The 23,271-nt window shown below is 50.1% G+C and overlaps 2 protein-coding genes across 3 annotated transcripts; one reads left to right on the top strand and one right to left on the bottom strand.

Moving 5' to 3' along the window:
- Positions 1–364: 364 nt before the first annotated feature.
- KIF4A (kinesin family member 4A) lies at positions 365–19,482 on the bottom strand. 2 transcript variants are annotated; one of them, XM_054076047.1, is made up of 30 exons: positions 19,233–19,482; positions 18,540–18,654; positions 17,158–17,348; positions 16,778–16,870; positions 15,762–15,928; positions 15,418–15,512; positions 15,137–15,256; positions 14,642–14,817; positions 14,008–14,069; positions 13,291–13,423; positions 12,765–12,820; positions 12,465–12,561; positions 11,672–11,737; positions 11,145–11,330; positions 10,559–10,662; positions 10,112–10,256; positions 9,332–9,442; positions 8,589–8,672; positions 7,980–8,093; positions 7,593–7,748; positions 7,142–7,236; positions 6,593–6,722; positions 5,697–5,867; positions 5,227–5,334; positions 4,386–4,454; positions 4,197–4,298; positions 3,381–3,539; positions 2,696–2,815; positions 1,973–2,092; positions 365–1,200 (listed from the first exon to the last, which is right to left on the bottom strand). In XM_054076047.1, the coding sequence occupies exons 1-30, from the start codon at positions 19,353–19,355 to the stop codon at positions 1,012–1,014; spliced, it is 3,657 nt and encodes a 1,218-aa protein (XP_053932022.1). In that variant the 5' UTR covers positions 19,356–19,482; the 3' UTR covers positions 365–1,011. The 2 variants fall into 2 exon arrangements, with proteins under 2 accessions (XP_053932022.1, XP_053932021.1); XM_054076046.1 differs by having other exon boundaries at positions 366–1,200; positions 13,291–13,426; positions 19,233–19,481.
- A 274-nt stretch (positions 19,483–19,756) lies between these two features.
- Positions 19,757–23,271, top strand: PDZD11 (PDZ domain containing 11). The gene is made up of 6 exons (XM_054075547.1): positions 19,757–19,887; positions 19,961–20,044; positions 20,779–20,835; positions 21,579–21,677; positions 21,834–21,894; positions 22,686–23,271. Exons 1-6 carry the CDS (start codon positions 19,801–19,803, stop codon positions 22,718–22,720), a joined length of 423 nt encoding a protein of 140 aa, XP_053931522.1. The 5' UTR covers positions 19,757–19,800; the 3' UTR covers positions 22,721–23,271.

Here is a 23,271-nt window from a genome sequence, read left to right as displayed (position 1 = left end):
AGTGGGTGGTTTTGAAGATTGTTCTGCCCCGAACTCTTCCCTGTAGCAGTAAGGAGAGGAAAGCAAAGCAGCAGCACCCACGGGGGGGCTGCCTGCCTTGGGGTAAGGGATGATGGAAAAAGACCTGAGGTCAGCACAGCAAGGGCAGAGTCCGCAGTGAGCCCCGAGAGCCCCGTGATTCAATGGGCACAGTAATCATAGAATAGTTAGGGGTGGAAGGGACCTTAAAGATCATCCAGTTCCACCTGTCCTGGGCAGGGACACCTCCCACTGGCTCAGGCTGCCCGAGGCCCATCCAGCCTGGCCTGGAACCCCTCCAGGGATGGGGCAGCTGTAACTTCTCTGGGCAGCCTGGGCCAGGGCCTCACCCCTCTTATGGTGAAGAAGTTCTTCCTAATATCCAGTCTAAATCTGCCCCTCTACAGTTTATACCTGTAATGTCACACTACAAGTCAGGGGGTCTATTTGTTACTTTATTAAAGCTAAAAAAAACCAAGTTAAAAATACCACAACAACATTTAAACTGACAAGTCTGACTCCATGGAATGAGGACAGAGCAGCACTCTGGCCCTTTCATACCTGCTCGCTCAATTAAGACTACAGCCTCTCTGCTCCCGGGGATGAGGTGCCAGGGGCGGGCGCAGGGCGGCTTGGAACATCCCTTGTGCTGCAGGGAGAGCAGCCCGATGACAGCTCAAACCGTACCCGATGTGTTCACAGCTTAGGATGAGGAAGGCAACTGGAATCAACCTGGCTAAGTTCCCTCCACTCGCTCCAGAAATTTCAGAGGGAAGGGTTCCTTCCAACCCCTCAAGCCCCACACATACAAGTATTTACAAGGAATCGGACATAATTTACCACAAACTAGTGCTTAACTCCCTTGCTGATGCCAGAAGCAGGCAGGCACGATGGGCTTTTTGTCACAGCAAGAGATGTCAATGCTTTAGACCACGTTGAGGGTGATTTTTTTCCAGCAGCACCGCACAACCCCTCATGGGGCATCGTCCGGGCTCAGCCCTCCAGGCCCCTTCCAATGGGGGTGCAGCCCGAGAAGAAGCTGGTGTTGCTGCTCAGCATTTTCTTCTTTCTCTTTACAAGTGGCACCTGGTTCTCTCGGGCCTCCTCATCCCTCAGGAGCGGGGAAGCTGCACTGCCAGGCTTCTTCATGGGAACGTCTTGGTCTGGGATATCCTTCAGGACCTATCAGAAAAGCAAGGAATAAAGTTGAGTTAGTCACTGCCCTGGAGAAGTGAGGCAGGACAGACAGCAGCTGCCAGGCCAAGAGCAAGAGCAGCTTCATTTCTTAACTCAAAATTCCAAGGACACGTTCAGAGGCTGAGCAGGAAGAGCCAGCGTTTGGAGTAGTGGGCAGAGGGCACACATGGGAGAAGGGAATGTGTTTGGCTGAGGCAAAGTTACAGCTGCCCTGTCAGAGTGCACAACAGCTTAAGAATAGGAAGATTGGACAGGGGGCAGATATTTTGTCTCATGAGCTCCTCACTGACGAGCCTCAGTGCTGGCAGGTGCAGGAGGAAAGCACGGCAAGCCCGGGTGGCAAAGTTTGAGTCTGAAACCTTAGGAATGGGGCAGTCTCAGTGCTTAAATACAAGCTCTTTGACAGCCGTAGCCTGTTCAGTATTTTCTAACACCAGCCGATCATCTGCTCAGCCTGGAGAAGTTCCACCTCAACCCGGGGAAAAGCTTTCCTATGCAGGTGTGGGAGCTCTGGCTGCCAGGGGGGTGTGGAGTCTCCTCTGGAGAGATCCAACCCCACCTGGACAGGCTCCTGTGCAACAGCTGGAGGTGACACTGCTTTAGCAGAGGGGTTGGACTGGGGGAGCTCCAGAGGGCCCTGCCAGCCCCACCGTGTTGGGGTTCTGGGATCTTGGGCTTTTTCCTCTTCAAGATCCATCCTTAGCCATAAAGAGGGTGTGGACACACGCAGAACCACTCTCACAGCCTTAGGCAGTACCTGTCCAAAGGAGGTGATGGGCAGGGGCGTAAAGAAGGTCTCATCTGCAGCCTCTTCAGTGGTGTCTTCGAGTTTGAAGGAACCAGAGCTGCTCGTCTGGTCCTCGCCCAGTGTGGCACCCTAAGGAGTAGTACTATTATGAAGCACTTCTACAGCATCCATCCCTTCCTTATCCACCCACAGCTGACGAATAGAATGGGTCCTAAGCCACCTTCTCCCCAGTTGTGAAGAATTTCACAGTACAGGTCTCTGCTACAAGGCAGGCAGGCATTTCTAGCAAGAATTCAAATGAACATCAGCTGCTCCAAAGCCTTCCTGATGCTACAGCCTCCTTCCAAGTTATCCCTTCCGCTCTTTAAAAAAGAAATACCCTGGAACTGTATTAAGCTTTTGTGCCATCTGAAGCCAAAAGATATAACTTATCTACCAAGTGCAAAAGACAGTCAAATTATTTGTCTGCAGGGGGTAAATTGATGTGATTTGGGATGTCATGCAAGAGCCTGGTACTGCAGTAGAAGACTTCGTACTCCCTTGCCACAGATAAACAAGGAATTAGTGACATTTACATACGTTTTAGAAAGGTGCATGTGCTTTAGCTCGACAAACTGTGTGTACGGTAACAGCATAACTGCTTACCCCTTCATCCAGCTTTGCTTCAATGCACAGTGCGGCCTGGATGTTGGGTGCCAGCCCTTTCGCATCCCCAAACTTGGCACTACTCACCGGAAAGCCAGGCTCCCGGTTCCTGCACTTTGCTGCGTCGCAGCTACAGCCATCGGTGCAGCCCACCTTCTGCTTCCGGCAGCCACACAGCCGGTTGCCACAGCGGCCCTTGCAGGAGCACTGAGAGAGAAGAGAGTGCAGTGTGGGAAGAGCTTCGCCGTTTCATAGAGCGCACCTAGACCTGAAGCCCCCTAAAGGACCGTGCTGGTCCCTTCCTGCACCGTGCTCAAAAAGAACCCTCCAAAGCAGCAGTGGTACTGCGGGTTGGAATCTATCCATTTGGAAAGCTCCGGTGAAAGGAAAAGCTGGACCTGAAAATTCATAAGCTTTTTGGTGGTAACTGCTGACATCTCCACTCACTCCACAGTGAAAAACGGGATAGTTTACCCCTCTGGGAAAGGGGAAGGACATATCTCTCAGGGGTCCAGCTTCACAGCAATCCCGGCCCAGAGAGGCCCACTGGGTCACAGCGACTTGTGTTCAACACCTTCACATCTCCTCCATCCCATCAGGAATTAACGGAGCAGCAGGCTGGAGCTTCAGGCCCAGCAGGCTGACTCAAAGAGTGAGGTTCCCATCAAGGCCTTTCAGACGAGCAGCAGAGACACTGCACAGTGCAGCCTTAGGGATACAGACCAGTAATGATTCCCAAACAGGCAACAAGTCAAAAGCAAATGGATCTTACCCCCGTCACGCTTTTCTTTGCTCCTTTGACTGCTTTTACCGGAACCCAGTCTGTGTCCTCCTCCTCCCTTCCAGAATCTGAGTCGGAGAACAGCTCTTCCACATCCATCTCTGGGGCTGGCGCACGGCGTTTTGCTGTTGTTTGCCGGCGAGTTTTTGGCTACGCACACAAATCACAAGGGTTGATGCCCCAGAAGAAACAGCAGTGGCTTTACATGGTAAGAATACACTTCAGAGTCCCACCCCCAGAGCCCCATTCCTCTCAGGCAGTCAAGGAAGAGAGGAGTTCAGGGAGGAGACAAAGATCAAGTCATCAATTTAAACTGATAGATCCTTGGAAAATTATTAGATTTGTGTCACAGTCTCAGCAAAGCAGTTTCAGATCTCTTATTCCTCCCAGCACCTGCATTTGGCTCTTTTGCAAGGCAATGATTACATTTTCTAGGACAGGTGCCTCGCTCCGTGATTCAGAGACTGAAAATGTCACAGAGAAAACATGTGGGCTCCTAAGGAGGACACAAAGTCAGACGGAATTAGACTGAGGGAGCAGGTTTGGCACTTTGTTTGCCCCCCCCCTTTTTTTTTTTTTAAAGGAAAAGATCACAACCTAGTGCCAGCTGGTTTCTCAAGTGTTCTGCAAATAGCACCCTTAAGCACTGCCTGAAGTAGAGAGCAGGGCCACTTCAATAAGCAGAACAAGATGCTTTGTAAAAAGCAGCTTGGGAGAAAGAAACCAAGGTCATTACTGGCCACCATTAACTTTTGACAAGAAACCAGATGCGATACAAGCATTCAAACTGGTTAACAGCATCTTTACTTTGGGTGGAATGTAATCAAAAGAAGAATCTGGGGACTCAGGTGGCTTTTGCTGAACACGATGGAGCTTCTGTCCGCTGGCAACCTGGAGGAGCAGCAGTTTCTGTTCAGAAAGACAAGTATTAGCATCACAAAATGTACAAATCCAACTGCCAAGCAGCTTTGATGACTTGCCTGTACAGCTCTCTACCTGTTTAAGGGTGTCATTTTCCTGGAGAAGACCTTGCTGCCTCTCCTTCATTTTCTCCATCTCTTCCTCCTGTTTGCAAGACAAGACAAAATGCACAGGCTTACCTGGGGGTGCCACAAATAGTTATTTGGGACAGATTTTTCTATATGGATATTTCTTGCAACACCAGAGGAGTTTCTTTGTGTTCTCCCACAAGAGATCAGCTCCGAGTGATCAGGAAAACCCTTAGCGCTGCTTTGAAAGGATCGCAGCACATGGCCAACAGCACTGAGAGAATGCGATCCTTTCAGAGTGACCATTTAGGATATAAAGCTCCCTCTATTTCCAAGGCTTATGTCCAATTTAGGTGCACTGACTTTGCTTGAATTCATCACTGAACACCCCTTCCACAGCACCCTGCTGCACCACTTAATTATCTTAGCAACAAGAGGAGGAGCAGCTTATGACATGTTTGTCTAATCAAGATAGAGTTCTCCCATTGCTGAGCACACAGTGGAGCTGTGCTCAGCAAAGGATTAGGAAAAGTATGTTGAATATTCCAGCTAAAGGTATTCTGAGCACAGAAGTTGCATGAGCTGCTCAGAGTGTGTTCAACCTTGTCACTGCATTTACATTTATTTAATTGAAGAAGAAACCCAAGAGGGAAAAACACAGGCTTATTAAAACCTGTATAATAACTATCACCTGCAACCAACCAAATCGAGCCACCCTAGGCACAAATGGAAATGCTGTCAGTCCTCCTGCACCTTCCTCACTCCACAGCGTCTATTCCAGGTAACCGGCAGCCCTAATGAGCACAGTTCCACACCTCCCCGCCCCAAGCTGCATCCAGACTCTCTACCTGGAACTGGAGTCGCTCTTGGAGCTGTTTCTCTTGCTCACTCAGTGAATCTTCTAGTTTCTTCTCCACTGCTTCCTTTTGCTGAAGCTGGCTGAGCAGGTACTGAACCTAAAAGCATATTACAGTAGCAAAACAGGCGTGAATTCCTAAAGAGCCATCTGGAAGCAACACCGTCACCTCTGTGTGAGTCTACCCGATCCACTTCAAAAGTGATCCTGTGCTCAGGTGTGACAGCCTCACTTAAAGCACTGAAGCTACTGAACAAACCAACTTGCACAAGGCACAAGATGAAAAGAGAGATTCTTGGGCTTTTGTTAACTATCCCGCAAGAGTCTAGCGAATCTGGATCAGATACAGAGCAACAGATTGCTTTCAGCACATCCCCTTTCCCTTTCCCTTTCTCTCTCAGCAGATCTGGGAATTGGAACCCCAAGAGAAGCTCTCAAGATTTCCCATCAGTTATGTTTTACCTTCTCCTGGTGGTGTTGTTCCTGCACCAAAAGCTGATTTTGGAACTCAGCCTCCATCTCCGTTATGTGGTTTCGCTCTTCAGTCAGCATCTTCTGTATGTCCGAACAGTCGGCTTCGCTCTGCTGGAGGCTGCTCTCCAGCTTGCTCTTCTCCACTTTTGAGGAGACCAGCTGTGAGACAAAAGCAAGATGACTGCTTCGGTCAACGAATTCCACGTTTCATCATGTCTGTTGGGGCACAAGTGCTTCAGTCTGAGGACAAAGCATTCCTACCTCACTCCCAACTACCCTAAGAACCAGACTGGCCATCAGCAACAAGGAGGCTAGAGCTCTCAATAGTAGCTCCTTCATGCTTTTCCTTTAATTTCCAAGCTCCAGCGACTGATGTCTGATTCTGCCATTCAGTTGCTCTTTCCTCAATTCCACGTTAGCCCAATTTGTGCTCTATCCTATCTCCACTCTTGTTCAAGCTTCTCCCATCCCAACATCCACTACACTGCTTCCCCTGCAACCTCAAAGAGGCGTCCCCTCATTTCCCCGCACGTTGCCTCCTTGTTCATGAGGGTTTAGGCACTTTCTTTTCTCTTCTGCTCTGAAATTTGTCCCTTCCCTTACACTATTCGCACGCAAGCCTTCTGTAAGCACAGCTTTAGCAGAGATCTCCAGACCTGCATCTTCTGCTTCCCTCTTCCCTGTTCTTTTTGGACATCCCTGCCCAAAAGGATTTACAGTGACAAATATTTTAATCAGAAGTTGGGAGAGAACTAAAACTCACTCAGTATAGTGGTGCTCCTCTTGAATTCCCCTCTGCTATGAGCCCATTAATCCCTTTTGTTCCTGCCTACGCACTTAGAGCCTTTGGTTTTAGTGATAAAATAGGAAAATTCATACTTTACCTCTCCAAGGAGATACTTCAAAGCACATTTTGCCTCTAGAATAGTTGCAATACTGTCCCAACGCTGTTTCACACGATCTCCACTGTCTGCGTCTAAGAGTTTCTGCTGTAGATCCGCTATCTGGGCACTCCTTTGGAAGGACACAAGTATTGGAGGTTAAAGCACAGGAGAAAACCAAGGCTAGTGTCTGGGGTACCAGAATATTAGACAAAATAGTTCAAGTTAGAGTTTTGACTGCTTAGCAGAGCAGCTGGAGTCGGCAGTGTTTGACCCGGGAGTTTACCCTCCCTTCCACACTTCCAATCAGTGTTTCATTCATACACAGATTCTCAGAAACAGCTAAAACAAGGCAATCTCAGTGACCGAGTAGTGTCCTCATATCCCCTCCTTTCAGAAAAATTCAGACCAGGAAAACTACATGATCTTATTTCATCACTTGTGGTGTCAGTGTAGAAGTTATTTTACCTGTTTCACCAAAGAGTTGTAGACCGAGATGAGGAATAAAACAGAGGCAAGGTAGTGCAAATCAGCCTTGTCATACTGCCCTACCTGAGCTCCATCTCAGTCTCCAGGCTTTCTATCTGCTTTGACAAGGAAACATCCATCTCCGATGACTGCACATCCGAGAGGGCGTAGGTGCGTCTCTGCAGAATTACAGCAATGGGCAGCAGTGAGCAAGAGGTGAAGGAATGCACGTAGCACAGGGCTCCCATTTGCAGACTCTTCAGCAAAGAAGAGCCATGCTATCATAGAAGCCTCTAAATATCTCCCCACAGCTGACATTCCAAAGCATTAAGGAGTGTGAGCTACTCAGATGCACTGCATTAATTAATAGGTTACCTGAGCAACTCTGTTCCCTGACATGGCAGAGGACAGTAACATTAACCCTTTCTTCCAGAAAGGGAACCATCTCCATCCCTACCTACTGAGGGAAAACGTCAAATAGGAGTGAATAAGTTACTGTACTTGGGACAGAGAAAATGGCATTTCCCTCTCTTACCCGGATGTTTACAAGTAGGTTTTCCCCAGCCTCTTTCTTCTGTTTAAGCTGAAGGAGCTCCTGTGCCAAGATCTTTCTGTCCTCTAGCAGGTCTGCAAGGTGCCGGCGAGCCTCTTCAGTACTAACGAGAACCTCTACTTCGTTTGTGAGCCAGCTCTGGAGGAAAAGCCACCAACACACATTATAGTTGTTCACTGCTGTGTCAGCTTCAGAGCTGAATCCTTCTCTGAAATATCTTCACAGATCAACTGAATAACGACACTGCCTCCCTTTAATCTGTAACTCCAAGCCATTCCCCTCTGTTTTCTGGCCCCAGCAGCACCTATTGAGTTAACAAAGCAAAGTTTGCCTGTTGCTTGTTGGAATGCACAACACATTCTCACCCACCTTTACTCGCGCAGCAGTTCCTTCCATTTCCCGATTTTGACTCGCCTTCCGCTTATCCGCAGCCTCCTGTTGTTTCTGCAGAGCAATCTTCAGGCGTTTGTTAGCAGCTGCTGCCTGCAAAATATTTTACACACAAGTTGAGTAGTAGTTCCTTCACTTAATCCGCAATGGCTACAAACGTGAAATCTGTGATGCAAGACAGGCATTGAGACAACAAGAAGAGAGCGTACAGTTAATAACACTTGAGGATTAATCAAAGATGGGAGTCTGTGACTCTGTTTCCTCTGCTTCCAGGCCTAAAGGTAGAAGGAAGCATCCAAACCAAAGGCCCACCCCAAGCTCATTTTAGACTCCCTATTTTGGGTATCAATAATGGTTTTGCCATAGCAGCAGATGCTCAAAGGGTAATTTACCCTTTAAAGGGCAAAATCCCTCAAAGGCTACAAGACAGGAGCATGGTATTTCTCTACGGAAAGAAAAGCACCGATTTCCAGACCTCCAAACTGCTGTTAAGGAGTTTCTGCATATCCCATTACAACCTCCAACCATGCTTTGCAGATCGATCTTTAGGAATCACTTAGGAGTTTCTAGGGAATACTGGCTCCCTACCTCTTCTGTTTTACGCCGAAGTACATTGGCCTGCTTCTGGAAATCTCGTTCCATCTTAAGGAGCTCATATTGTCTCTTGCGATCCTGCAGGGAAAAAGTATTAAGACAGATGTAAAAAAATCACATGACAGATATTTACAGCTGGTTTCACACTACTTTGAACAGAATCATTACATTTGTCTGCAATGCAAGCACTTCATGATAAAGATTCCATGGGTTGCTACAGGCTTAAGCGACACAGGGCGTCTGAGAGCAAACGGCTGTCAATATTACCAGAGAATAGAAGGCTCCAGGAAGAACTTTTGGCAGCCTTCCGCTACCGAAAGGGGCTACAAGAAAGCTGGAGAGGGTCTCTGTGACAAGGCATGCCGTGACAGGAAGAGGGGAAATGACTAACTCAGAATTGGGAAGATTTGGATTAGGCATTAGGAGGAAATTCTTCACACTGAGGGTGGGGAGGCCCTGGCCCAGGTTGCCCAGAGCAGTGGTGGCTGCCCCATCCCTGGAGGGGTTCAAGGCCAGGTTGGATGGGTCTTGGAACAAGCGGATCCCGTGGGAAGTGTCCTTGCCCATGGCAGGGGGTTGGAACTGGATGGGCTTTAAAGGTCTCTTCCAACCCAAACTATTCCATGATTCTGTTTTCCAGGTGCTTGTTAGCTAAACAGAGCAGTGCAGCAAACACTGGAATGATTTGGTGCACTCTTCAGAGGGCATTACAGTTCAGGGGATTGTCATTTGCTCACCCGTTCTTTCAGCTGGATCACTTCCTTATCCTTCTGCTGTTTCCACTGCCTGAATTTCTCAGCATCCTCCTTCATCTGACGCATCAGCTGGACCCTTTGATTTTTCATTTCCTGAAAGAGAGAAACAGTTGGAAGAGCTGTCCTGTATTTGCCTTCTGGGCAGTTTCCACCCATGCTCCCCTGGCCTGTCAAGGTCGGTGGGGGGCAGATGGGAAACATTCCAAGGTGCTGCCCACTCAGAGTCCATGCTGAGGACACTCTACTGCCTAACCCCAGGAATTCATCTTTTAAGGCAGACAGAAAAGACAAGCATATGCACAGGATACACACGGAAGTCAAAGAAGTCAGGTTATTTGACCAAGACAATATAACTACCAGAACAGCCAGAAGACACCACGGGCTTTGTTTATTCCTCCAGTGTTCAAGAGCCGCCTGCCTAGATGAGATCTGTTTTGCTGTGAGGGTGGGGAGGCCCTGGCCCAGGTTGCCCAGAGCAGTGGGGGCTGCCCCATCCCTGGAGGGGTTCCAGGCCAGGTTGGATGGGACTTGGAGCCCCTGATCCAGTGGGAGGTGTCCCTGCTCATGGCAGGGGGTGGAACTGGATGGGCTTGAAGGTCCCTTCCAACCCAAACCATTCTATGATTTTATGACTATATTACACCAGCAACAGCAGTCCCATAGCCAAAGGATGAATAAAATCTAAAGCACGAGAACTTTCTGTCAGCAGCTGCTTTGTCTATGCCGGAGCAAGCCCCAGAACTGCATGCTAGAGCTCTTTACCCTGATCTCCTGGTTCAGTTTGGAGACAGTGCGTTCCGTGGATTCCTTCAGCTTCAAGAGCTTGGACTGTTCAATTAGCTTTTTCTTCAGCTCACTAATTTGCGCTTCCAGCTCCTGAAGTCTTTTCCGACGCCGTTCACTCAGTCTGTAAATAAACTGCACTTTAAAACCAGCCCCCCTCAATTTCTGTTCTTCTCAAACAGGAATTCTCCAACTTTAGGGGCACCATATTAAAAATGAAGCAACGGTGCCTTATTTTCCCTACTGATCCCACCAGGCTTCTCAGCAATTCACAGAACTCTTGTGTCATATTAAAATGATGCATTTCCATCCAAATAAAAGAACTTTTGCAATCAGCTAAAATAAGTGCAAGACAATGACTTTTCAAGGGCTCATTATCCCTATTTTCAGTGCTAGAAGTCTCACGGCTTGTGTGGTCAACCTTACTTGGCTTGGTTAACATCCTTCTTTGCCACGCGCAGAGCAAGTTCCAGGTCCTCCTTTTCTTTTTGCAAATTGCTGACCTCCAATTCCAGATCCCTGATATTAGTCTAGAAAGGACAAGAGTAGTAAGCCTCCAAATAAAACCGACTTTGAGACAGGTCTAAGACAAAGCTCTAAGGCAGGATGCCTTGGGAAACCACATTCCTTTCCCATAGGCTTTACACCACCTTGTCTAAAATCAGCAAGAGTGTCAAAAGGGCTGGTCCGCTGTAGATTGAAAACTGAGTTGGTCCACAAAACCCTTGCGACAAACTATAAGTTACAACCGAACCATTTCAGAGATGGGCCAGCACAGCTACTGAGCAAGGAAGGGAGGTCAGCTGCCTGTACTGTCCGAGTTAACAATGGTAACTTGTATCCTGGCTTGGCGCAGCCAAGCAAACCTCCAGGTACAAAGCAGAGCAGCCCTTTTCACATAGGACAGCCAGGGACTAACAGCTTATTACAGGGAAAAAGACTGGAGGGACAGCATTAACCGGGAATAATGAACTGAACATATTCTTACAAGAACTATTTTGGAAGTGTTTACCTGGTACTGGGACTGAATGGGCTCCAGCTGACTATCATTCTGTGTCATTTTTTTGGCAAGTGCCTCTTTCAGAGTCAGTGCTTTATTTAACTCCAGGAGCTCTTTGGACATCTGTGCTTGACGGAGGGCATGCTGAGTGGTGAAGTCATCCGAGGATCTCTTGGTATCCTGGCCCAATTCACCTTCCTGGAGGAGACAGAGCAACAAGCTGGAGAGGCCAGTCAAAAGCTCTTTAACCTCATCAACAATTTTTTGCAGAATACTACAAATCCTCTTTTTACATAAATAATTAGGTATTATGCAAACAGGTTATTGATCACATTGAGCAAAAGAAGGCCTAGAAAGGCAGCACATCCAAAAGTGACACAGATGATTCACCAAACACTTGGATTAGAAAATTAGCACAAGGACACAGGAAAAAAAAAAAAGAGTAGAAAATTAGCACAAGGACACAGAAAAAAAAAAAAAAAAGAGTAAAGAGGGGATACCCCTGTTAAGGCCTTCATGGCTGGACGCCCATTACTTACAGCTGTAGCACTCTGCTCCAAGTTTGCCATCTCCGCAGCAGCTTCCATGGCAGCAGCTTTTTCACTCTATACAGGACAGAGGAAAACTTTTTACCAAGGTGAAACGTGAAGTAAAATGAAGCTAATAACACTCTGTCGGGCCATAATGAGAAAGCGTAATGTTATTCTTCTCTGTCCAGAAAGACGCCTCTGGAAAGAGGATGTCATTGCCTTCCTCCTTTAGTGAGGCGAGCACATTCCTCCTAGGCTAGCGAGACCAGGTGTTCTTTCCAGTCTTCCCTGAATTCCAGCACTGGCAGCCAGCTCCTTATAAGAGTAAGGAGTCTGGGAGCAGGGGAAATGGCTAACAAGGCAGAACAGAGAAGTTCCTCAATTAGGCAAGGATTTAGCTACTTCCTTTTTAACAATTTCAGGTCTGTGTAATTTGGGTCACTCATTACAACCACTAAGTTTGTAACCCTCCTTCCAATGGTTGGATTGTAAATCCATGCTAATCTCCCACTGTCAGATTCGTTTATGGAGACTCTTCCTTTTTCCCTCACGAGCAGCCTGGTCCAGTGGGAGGTGCCCCTGCCTATATGGCAAGGGGTTGGAACTGGATGGGCTTTAAGGCCCTTTCCAACCCAGACCATTCCATGATTCTACGATCTGCAGCTACTCAAGCACAAACAGCCTTTCTGCAGCATTAAAACCCTCGTTTCTGCAGAACAGAATCCTGTGCTCAGCAGAAGAGCTCTAGGTTTCATTAGTGGACTCGCTAGGCACACTCTTCTCTCCCTGGATTCAGTCCTACCTGCAAGTGAGCCAACGTTTGCTGCAGATCGCGAATCCCCTCTTTGAGTTCCTCATCCTCCACAGTCTCCACCACCTTCTGAAGATCAAGCACGCATCTGCAAGCAGACATAGGAGTAAGTCCATGAGAATTACATGACACGTCTGTCTCGCCTACTGGTAAAGAACAGCTTTCCCCACTGAACATACAAATGAGTTCTGGATGTACAAACACAGACTGACTGTACCCAGCTTATCCCAACAAAAGCAGTTAATGCTGAAAGACTTTTCCTTAGCTTGAGTACGGTATGGAAACACTTACACAGTATGCTGAAGGTGTTCTAGCTTGGCATTCGTCTTCTCATTTTCTTGTTCTGCCTAAAAGAAGTTGGAATTATCAGAAAAGCAAGATAAGAAGCCAGAAAACAGCCAACGTATTTGCAGCAAATGATATGGTGTCAGTCTGTGGGGAATCAATGTCCTGAAAGATCCTGCATGATCATCACCACTACTTTGTTCATTCTTAACACTCTTTTTCACAGGAATATATGCTGCAGTGAATCAAAGCAACGCAGAGCAGGGTGGGGAAGAGGGGCACACGCACAACTGTTAGTATTTAAAACAGTTGGAAGATTCAGGTCTACTTTTCCCCACTGAAGTCACCAGATCTCTAGGCTCTGAGAGGCTCTGGAAGACTTCTTATAGCTAGAGATGTGAAATAAACGTGAAAGGAATATTAATGAGAGATTCCCAACACGCCAGTGGTACAGGAGCTGCTATAGATTAGTCTTCAGCTGAAAGGGGGAAGTCATACAGCTCAAAGCTCTTCCTGGGGAACTGAACCTTACCAAAATCATCCTCTCCAGCATCTGTGCTGTCTGCCCAGCAGCCTCACTCAGCCCCCGGCTCAGCTTTTGATTCTCCTCCATTAGCGACTGGTTCTTCTCCATCAGGGACTGGAGATTCTCCGAAGGTGACATACTACTGAAACATTAGGGACCAATTTGCTTGAGAACATGGCTTTGTGAGAGGTTTGTAAGAGCACTGAAATCACCTCCAGGTTTCCCAAATAGCTTATAATAGGACCAGGTTGTGGCAGATGAACAGAACTAATGGCAAGTCTGTAAACTGCATGCGTGTGGGGTTTGAAACTTCCTCAGAAGACAATACCTACACGCTCCAACTCTTCCCTGCATTTTGCGCTTTTAAGAACAGCGAAGGCGCCCTGCAATTCGAGGCAGAGAGGTAAGGAAGAAAAGAGGGGTGGGTGGGTCTGAGGAACAGTTACTGAGGTGATACAGCCTAGTTCTCCTGTATTTCCTACAACCAATTTTGCAGTCTTAGGGAGTTTCCTACAAAACTGAATGACCTGTAGGTGTGTGGAGTTCCAGTAAGTGTGACAAAAGAATAAAAGGTAGAGGGAAAAACTGTCCTGCTGCTATCAGCAAAAACAGCAGTTTGCTCTGCCCTCGCTCTCCAGCACTGTCTGAAGCAAAGGAGATCTACAGCTTTCACTGGTGTGTGATGGCCATCAGACAGATTAAACATTTATCTACAGATCTTACTTGATTGACACTGGGAGGGTCCCTCCGTGGGCCTGCAGCAGTAGCACTTGCAGCTGCTGAACCTAGAAAGACAAAAAATTACCACTAGTTAATCTCACCCACATAGTAACCAGACCACTGAAGGAACACTACTAAGACCCTTAGTCTTCATACCAGTCACCAGCTTCACAATTGCCCTTTTACCATTGTCTGTGGAGAGAAATCAGGTTGCTACAGTATTTTAAGTAATTTACTCCTCAAAAGGCCACCAGCTCTGCGTCAGGAATGCTCAGATCAGAGGATGTTAAGTCACTCCTAGGTAGTGCACCGTTCTGTGCAGTGCATCAGATCTGGTCTCCCCTTTGCTGAACCTGTGCTGTGGTACTACCTTTCACATGAGGCAGACTGCTGGCCTTCCCGAGCTACTTGAACATGATTCGAATGGACAGTGTTAATAAACACTCACTGGGCTCTGGTGAACACCCCTACACCATAAGTACCACCACTCACTCCACTGTGGCACTGGATTTCGAGTTGTCCCTTGGAGAGACAGCACGAAAGGCTGCACATACACACATCCTATACCTTTACTTGCTGTTTACTTAACACCAAAAGTACACTTCTACACCTCTGGCACGAAGAAAGTACCCAGTACCTGCTGCTTCAGATGATGAATCTCAGCTGCCTGAGGATCAACGTTGACAATCGGCTTATTTTTTATTTTTCTTGCTCTGTCAGCATAACGCAAAGTATTCAGAGTTTCTTCTAGATTGGAATCGGCTGGGCTTACGCAGGCAATCATGAGAGTGTGGCTGTTACCACCCAGAGAGTCTGAGGAGGAAAACAAGGCATAATCAGAGCTTGGAGAGCAAGAATGACCAATGGGAGATCCTCATGGAGGTATCCACAACCACATGAGTGCAACTCCATGCTACAGCTAGAAATACGTAGCAGGAGACAGAGAAAACAGGTGGCAATGGCACATAACTACAGCTCGCTATTTTCTAGCTAGATTACTTTCTCCTCCACCCCAGCTAGTTCTAGACCAAAGAGCTTTTTCTGGAAACCAGAGTCCCAAAGTTGGTTATTTGCTCCTTTGCTATTTCAAGTGCACCTGTAGATGCAGACCTTATCATCCCCCGGTTCTTACCTTGCAGCAGCCTTGTTAACTTTGAGTCTCTGTAGGGAACAAACCCTCCCTTTTTATTTTCATCACCAAGAGCACTGATGACATTCCCCAGGCAGAGGAGACCTCTGTTGATGTTGATGCCTGCAGACAAACATGATGGTGAGCAGAGCTGCCTCCACAGCCAGCAAGTGCTCTTTTAAAAACACTTAAGGTTATAAAAGCACATCATAACCATTAAAGAACTGTTTTGCTTTTCCTGAGTGCTAAGAAGCCCAAGCCATACCAGTCCTTTCCCTACAGACCTTCCTTGAGTCGGTCTCCCTCAGCCTTGGTCTTCTTCTGTCTCTCAGAACCAGCAAGATCAACCAGGTGCAGCTTGGAGTGAAAAACACTGTTCCTACAGCAGAAATAACACTTATAACTCTTTCAGGGAAACACGCAGGTAGGAAAGGAGCAGTCCAGTGGTTACTACAGCTGAGCCACAGGACTGAAAAGCAGACTTCATATCAGACAGCAAAACACAGGACTGCCTTAAGAGTAGATCAGCCAAGCTCATCCATGGCCAGGAGAGAATGACAAGACCATGACATCTGGAGTAAGTCTGACTCCTAAGAGCTGCTAGGATTGGCTGCACAATCATGCTTACTTGTCATTCTTCTTCATCTGATCAATGCTAATGGTGAAGATGGCATGGGACCGTGAAGACTGGGAATTCATTGCTGTGGAGGCCACCGTTCTGGAATTGTTCCCTTGCTCTAGGCAGGACACAGTATCTTGAGCACAGGTGACTCTTCTTTCTGTTAACCCTACAATCTGTATCCAGGAAGAAAGCATTATTTACTCTCTCCTTCCACCAGCAAAATTATCCTCTGCCCTAGACTACAGCAGACAAAGTGAAATCCCTGCATAAATATGCATTCACAAGAATCAGTCTTGCTTCAAGCCTGAGGCTTGGTACAGATTCCCATTTGCACTGAACTTCCCATCAGTAACGTTGTTGCACCGCCTCTCCTTTGTCAAGGACACAAAGGACAGACGGGACTCAGCAGGAGGGATCTGTCCTGCTCCTCAGCAGTTTCCTTGCAGGGTCTGTCACAATGCCATCACCGACACATGGATGAGTTGCACCCCAGGACTTTATAGACAACAGCGAGCAGCACAAGGCTGCACAGAAAGACATTCATGCACCAAATCTACAGGCAACATGTGCCTCTAAGCTGCACATTCAACAGCCTCCCCACCACTGCGAACTGGAACTGCATGGATGAACCACAAGGTTTTCCTTTCACAGTACACATCTGGACAGAACTGCCAGGAAAATAACTTGATCACTTGAACAGTTTCCCTCCAGGATCGCTTTGTTGCACGCTACATCTGCCCAACTGAAGAGCACAATTGCAATCGAGTTTGAGACATCATGAGGTGACCCAAAGTACAACATTCTCAGAGAGTCACTTAAATCAAAAAAATCTGGCTTCAAAAAAAAGCCAGAACAGGAGATGCAAGTGGCTTTGTCATGAACATCTAAACCCACTGGTGTTACCCTTTGAGTAAATTTAAGGATCCTCAGCGGCTCCATTTCTGTGAAGCAGCATTCAAACAAAACACTGGTCTTTGGCCATGTCACACTCTCATGTGTCTCTATGTAACCGGGCAACAGACCTTTATGCCTCCCTTGGGATCTTCCCGTATACTGATCTGAGAAGTCCGTTCTCTTGACGGGCAGAGCAGGTCCAGAATATCCTCATTGTAGATCTGAAAGCATCAGAACAGCAGCTCAGAATTAGCAGCCTTGCAAGGGATCAATGTGGAAAAAGAAAAATGTACAGTTAGGCTGAAAGCACAGCTGACATTGCATGACCTCCTATCCATTTTGCCTTCAGAGAAACACGCCCAGGACTTGGAATCCAGTTCCTGACAAGACCTTATGTGGTCCTAGGTGTGAACAAACACCTGTTACTTGGAGAAGGTGGCCTCACTAAAGCTCACTTCCCGTGCAATTCATGACTTTATAAGGGCTTGAAAATCAAACCAACTTTTACCTCTAGATAAGAAACTCTGAGGACGAATTCCCAGTCCTGCCGTTGCTCCTTCTCCTTATACAGCAGGTTGATTACCCGAGGGATGACACCCACGCTTGGGTCATCCTCTTGACTGGCAGTGTAGGCGCCTCCCATGGAAAATGTTTTTCCAGATCCTGTTTGTCCATAGGCTAAGACAGTAGCGTTATACCCTGAGGGAACAAAGAACGCGCAGATCAGTCACAGGGGAACAGAAGAAACTGCGACAAACAAGGCTGCATTCGATTAACAGCACCCTCCCAATAAAGTACTCTCCTCCTTGCTGGTTTCCACTGCCTTTATGCACAGGTCACAGTTAGCAAAGACAAGAAAAAGTCAGTGAAGAGCTTCCCAAATCCCAGATACAGAGAGCTGGAACAGCAATTGTAATAGGGCTCTGCTGCTTTACTAGAGTTTGTGACAGAACCAGTGTGGGCTCTGCCCTCCCAGCTCCACTGCAGCACCAACAAGAGCTGCTGGCATCGGATGCTTGTCAATTCATAGAATCATGGAATGATTTGGGTTGGAAGAGACCTCAAAGCCCATCCAATTCCAACCTCCCACTGGATCAGGGGCTCCAAGACCCATCCAACCTGGCCTGGGACCCCTCCAGGGATGGGGCAGCCACCACTGCTCTGGGCAACCTGGGCCAGGGCCTCCCCACTCTCGTTGTCATGAATTTCATCCTAATGTCCAATCTAAATCTTCCCCCTTCCAACTTAAAGCCATCCTCCCTCGTCCTGTCACTCCACGTCCTTGTAAAAAGTCCCTCTCCAGCTCCTCTTTTAGTACTGGAAGACTGCTTAAAGGTCTCCCTGGAGCCTTCTCCACGCTGAACAACCCCAATTTTCCAAGACTGTCCTCATAGCAGAGGTGCTCCAGCCCTCACATCATCTTTGTGGCCTCCTCTGGACCCATTCCAACAGTTCCATGTCCTTCCTGTGCTGGAGATTCCAGAACTGGACACAAGACTCCACTCTCATGAGAGCAGAGTAGAGGGGGAGAATCCCCTCCCTCGCCCTGCTGGCCACGCTGCTTTGGATGCAGCCCAGGACACAGTTGGCTTTCTCAGCTACGAGCGCACATTGCTGTTAAAATTCTTTTGCCTTGTATAAATAGCTTCAGGTACCACAATGAGCCACACATAATCCTGTGGAGCAGGACAGGCTGTGAACAGGCAGGGCCTGGCACTTCTCTTGAGCCTGGAGTCAATGTCCAGGCGGCACAGGACTTTACTTTCGGAGAAGATCAAAGAAGAGCCAAGCTGGAATGAAGAATCAATGAGGGCAGTGCCTTCTCCCACAGCGCTGAGCCCAGCGAACCTATGGTGTTTTAACCCAAAGCTCGGCCGGGTGAGCACAAACCTTTGAAGATGCCCCGTACGAGGGGCGCGACGGCTGTGGTAAAGACTTCCTCTTGCTCCACAGATGGGTCGAACACATAGTCGTATGTGAAGGACTTGTCATTCCCCACCACCACCTGCGGGAAAAAGGGGCCAAGAAAGGAGGGAGGAGAGAGAAGGGGGACCCCCAAGGGGATAAAGGGGAGGGAGGATTGAGAAAGGGGGGAACCTCAAGAGGGAGAGAGAAGGTGGAGGAGAAGGGGGGAAGCCCTGAGAGGGGAGGAGAAGGTCAATGGGGTAGGAGGGGGGGGGGCAACTAGAGAGAGGGGTGGGGGAGACCCGAAGGGGGGTGAAGGAGGAGACTTCAAGAGATAGAGGGGAGAAGGACTGGGGGGGGAAAGAAGGTGGAAAACCCTGAAAGGGGAGAGGAGTGAGTAAGGAAAAGGATAGGGAAAAAAAAAGAAGAGGGGAAGAAGAGAGGAAAAAAAAGGGGAAGGGGAGAGAGGGGGGCAAAAAAAAGGAGGGAGAGAGAAGAGGCAAAAAAAAAGGGGGGGTAAAAATGGGGAGGGGGCAAAAAAAGGAAGGGGACAGGAAGGGGGGGGGAAGGGGAAGGGGAAGAGAAAGGAAGGAGAAAGAGAAAGAGGAAAAAGGGGCGGAGGACCCGAGGGTGAAATGGGGAGGGAAGGAAAGGGGGGACCCCGGGAGGGCCCCGTACCTGCGGCTCCCCCGGCACGAAGGACAGGCACATCTGGCAGCCCTCGCTGACCTCCTTGGGCACCAGGGGCCGGCAGCGCAGCGCCACCCGCACCGGGATCGCCCGCTCATCCTCCCGCGGCATCACCGCTCCCGCCGCGATGGCGCCGCAACGGCCACAGCTCAAACCGTGCCGCGCGCCGCGGCAACCAATGGCGGACCTCGAGCCGGCGGGGCGGGGGCGGGGCGAGCGGAGGCAGAGCCAATCAGAGACCAGGAACGGGAGGGGGCGGGCCCAGGGACCAATCAGAGCCGAGGGCCGGGGAGAAGGGCGGGGCGAGGGGACAGGAGAACCAATCAGAGCCGAGTGTCGGGAACAAGGGCGTGGGGCGAGAGGCCGCGCGGTCCAATCAGAGCCAAATACCAGGGAGAGGGGCGGGACGATGGGCCAGGCCTTCCAATCGGAGCAGAGTCTAGGGCCGAGAGGCGGGGCGACTGTTTGCGCGGTCCAATCAGAGTCGGGTACCGGGGCGGGGGGCGGGGCTCGGGGCCGGGCGGCCCAATGGGGCGCGGCGGGGCCTGGGCGCAGCATGGCGGGGCGGCCGCCGTACGAGGAGTTCCCGGTGGTGTTCCTGCCGCCGTACGAGAGCCCACCCGCCTGGGTGCCGCCGCACGAGGTGAGGGCCGGGGCGGGGGCGGCGCGGCGGGGCGGGCCCGGGCCGCTCTGACCGCGCGGCGCTCGCCCCACAGCGCATCGACCACCCCGAGTACAGCAGCGAGCTCACCCGCTTCCTGCCGCGCACTGTGCTGCTCAGGAAGCCGCCCGGAGCCCAGGTCAGTCGCTCCCCCGCAGAGCACGACCTCGTCCCCGGGATCCCCTCCGCTGGCTCAGCTCCTGCCCTGGATCCACCCCCCCTTCCCCGGGATCCGCTCCCCTCTCCTCTGGATCTGCTCTCCCGTCCCTTGGATCCCTTCTCTGTCCCAGCTTCTGCCCTGGATCAGCTCCCCTGGATCTGCGCCCCCCTCCCCAGATCGTGCCCCCATGTCCCCTGGATCAACTCTCCTGTCCCAACTCCTGCCCAGGATCCAATGCCCCATTCCTTGGATCCACTCTGCTCTCCCCTGGATCGCGCTCCCCAGCAGCGGCCCAGGCCCGGAGCAGCAGGGCTGGGGCCACCCTGAGGGACAGCACTCTCGCAGCCAGAGAAGGTGCTGAGGGAGCCAGGGTAGGGTCCTGGCACCTTCCTCACGCAGGGTGGGGTTCCCCGGGGCATTCCCAGACGGGCAGGGCTGCCCACAGAGGGAGAAGTTTGTGGGTGAGGCAGAGAATAGTAGAATGATTAAGGTTGGAAAAGCCCTCTAAGCTCATGCAGTCCAGCCATCAGCCCAACCTCACCGTGCCTGCTAAACCACGTCCCAAAGTGCCACGGTCACGGGTGGGATCATGGGGAGAGGCTGGTGCCGCTCCGCACCAACACCTCTGCTCGGTCTGGAAGGGCAGCAGGAGCAGCAGGAAGGGTCCTGGGCCTGGGGGGGTGACTGCCTTTCACTGCTGCTTTTTCTCACAGCTGGGCTTCAACATCCGGGGAGGAAAAGCTTCGCAGCTGGGGATCTTCATCTCTAAGGTGTGTCTGTGTCTGCCATTCCCGCCCCATGTTCTGGCTGCTCCCTTGGGTGCCACAGAGCCTGGGGTGTGTATGGAGACCATCGTGTGGCGTGCACGCATCTCCGACCTCGTCCATGTAATTTCATAAAATCATAGAATGGTTTGAGTTAGAAGGGGCCTCAAAGCCCATCCAGTTCCACCCCCTGCCATGGGCAGGGACACCTCCCACTGGATCAGGGGCTCCAAGCCCCATCCAGACGGGCCTCAAACACCTCCAGGGATGGGGCAGCCACCACTGCTCTGGGCAACCTGGGCCAGGGCCTCCCCACCCTCATTGTGAAGAATTTTCTCCATATGTCCAGCCTTAATCTTCCCTTCTTCAATTTAAAGCCATTCCCCTCGTCCTGTCACTCCATGCCTTTATAAAACTTCCTTCCCTAGCGTTCCTCTTGCCCTTTCAGATACTGGAAAGCTGCTAGAAGGTCTCCTTGGAGCCTTCTCTTCTCCAGGCTGAACGCTAACTCTTTCAATCTGTCCTGGTATGGGAGGTGCTCCAGCACTAAGCAGCAGTCAGGCAGTCCTGCTCCATTTCCTGGTCTCTCCCCAGCCCGCAAGCGCCGCAGTCCCTCTCCCCATCATCCCCAGGCAGGTGTGAGCACACCGGGTGGGGGGCGGTGAGGCTGTGCAGGAGGGGACTTTGCGGTGCTGTGGCACTGGCCGTGCGCACAGTCACTGCTGCTGTCCCTGCTCTTTGCTTCCCAGGTGATCCCTGACTCGGATGCGCACCGTGCTGGGCTGCAGGAAGGGGACCAGGTGCTTTCGGTGAATGACGTGGATTTCCAGGACATTGAGCACAGCAAGGTGAGGGCTCCTGCCGCTGGAGCAGGGAGGGGATGGGCAATGCGTGCAGACACCGGCTCCTTTGGCCCTTCAGCTGGTGGCACCACATAACCAACACATTCCTCTTCCCTATCCTCTATCCCTGTGTAGTCACTGAGCAACTCCTTCTACTTCCAGGCTGTGGAAATCCTGAAAACGGCCCGTGAGATCAGCATGCGTGTGCGTTACTTCCCCTACAGTAAGTGTCCACTCGCTCCCAGCAGTTTTCCTCCTCGGGAAGCAGAGCTGCACAGCCCTGCTGACTGCAGCCGAGCTTAGCGGTTGGTTTGGAGTCTGAGGCCGCAGGTGGTGTTAAGTCAGCAGCCTGCAGATCAGAAGGAACACCAGGCTTTGATGTAGGGATCAGGACAGCTTCCAAGTCAAACCAGTAAGGACTGGTTTCAGCTGTCCCTATAGAACTTGTGGAGCAGGGCATGGCAACCCGGTGCTGCAAGCTGGGATGCTGGTGGGTGGAAGTGTTCACATCACAGCTGGAGAAGATGCTACTTATCCTTGAATAACAGAGGAGTCTGTTCTGTCAGCAGTGGGACTGGGCCGATGGTGGGCACTGCTTGTGGTTTTCATCCCTCCGTAAGAACCGTTAAATCCTGAGTGAGGGAAAAGACTGTATTAACTCTCAGTTTCCGCACCCATGAAGATCATAGGTACAGGGTGGGGGGAAATAGAGGCTGAGTCAAAGCAGAGAAGGATTTCTCAAAAAATGGAACTCACTTTTAAAGGAAGAAAGAAATAAGCAGGGAAAGACTTGAAGTAAACTTTGGTTCTAAGTGCCCTGAAATAACTGGAAAGGGTTGGCTGAGTGTGAAGGTGCTGTTCTAAAGGCAGCTGCTCCCCAAGCAGGGAGCAAACAATGCCTCTCCTCAGTGAGGCAGAAACAGTGTTTGCCCTTAAACATTTTGGTTCCTTCTCCCTTGCTGTCAGCAACATCTGCTCCTGCCCTTTCAGCTGTGCCTTACCTTTTCCTTACAGATTACCAGAGACAGAAGGAAAGAACAGTTCACTAGAAGGCAGCTAGGATTGCGGAGCAGCCATCCTGCAAACATCTCTTCACTGCTTTTTCTCACTGCGGGTGACGACACATCAATTTTCAGGTGTCCCTGAGGGTACAACTCTTCTGTTGGCTGCACAGGCACCAGCTCTGCTTCCTCTGTGGAGGGACGCCAGCAGGGTCTTAGTTAGCTGGAAGATGGTTGGGACTTTGGTCTGTACTCTTGAACTGGGCGTTGAAATAAGTGGGTGGTGCTGATGTAGAAGTGGGTACGGGAGGGCAGCTTCTCCAGCAAGATCTGTACTTCTCTCCTAGCAGGACTCAACAGAATTCTCTGTTGGCTCTAGACCCAACCCTTGTTGCTAGGTGTAAGGCCAGGAAGGTGCGTGAGGAGGGCATGGCCTTCATTTTCCTCTTCACTTTTCTGGTGACCTGACATTCCTTCCTTCTCCACTGTCCAACTCTGCTCTACACCTACTGGGTTTGCTTGGGACTTGAGGAACAGTAGTAAAACTCAGTCAAACTCAGTGTCCGCCTCTAGCTGTGCTGGTCTGCTGAGGCGCGTTT

This window comes from Cuculus canorus, chromosome 10, assembly GCF_017976375.1.
Source record: "Cuculus canorus isolate bCucCan1 chromosome 10, bCucCan1.pri, whole genome shotgun sequence".
NCBI lineage: Eukaryota > Metazoa > Chordata > Aves > Cuculiformes > Cuculidae > Cuculus > Cuculus canorus.
The sequence above is the reverse complement of the archived record's forward strand: the minus strand, read 5'-3'. Positions and strand labels throughout refer to the sequence as shown.

What these genes read in the sequence shown, in the direction of transcription:
- KIF4A (XM_054076046.1), bottom strand. Translation starts at nt 19,355, where the DNA reads ATGCCGCGGGAGGATGAGCGGGCGATCCCGGTGCGGGTGGCGCTGCGC. An exon ending in TTCATCATCTGAAGCAGCAG is followed by an intron (nt 14,070 to 14,641) that starts GTACTGGGTACT and finishes TTGTCTTTCTAG; the next exon opens with GTTCAGCAGCTGCAAGTGCT. An exon ending in ACCGGGAGCCTGGCTTTCCG is followed by an intron (nt 2,093 to 2,695) that starts GTGAGTAGTGCC and finishes ACTACTCCTTAG; the next exon opens with GGTGCCACACTGGGCGAGGA.
- PDZD11 (XM_054075547.1), top strand. Translation starts at nt 19,801, where the DNA reads ATGGCGGGGCGGCCGCCGTACGAGGAGTTCCCGGTGGTGTTCCTGCCG. An exon ending in CCTGGGTGCCGCCGCACGAG is followed by an intron (nt 19,888 to 19,960) that starts GTGAGGGCCGGG and finishes CTCGCCCCACAG; the next exon opens with CGCATCGACCACCCCGAGTA. An exon ending in TGTGCGTTACTTCCCCTACA is followed by an intron (nt 21,895 to 22,685) that starts GTAAGTGTCCAC and finishes TTTTCCTTACAG; the next exon opens with ATTACCAGAGACAGAAGGAA.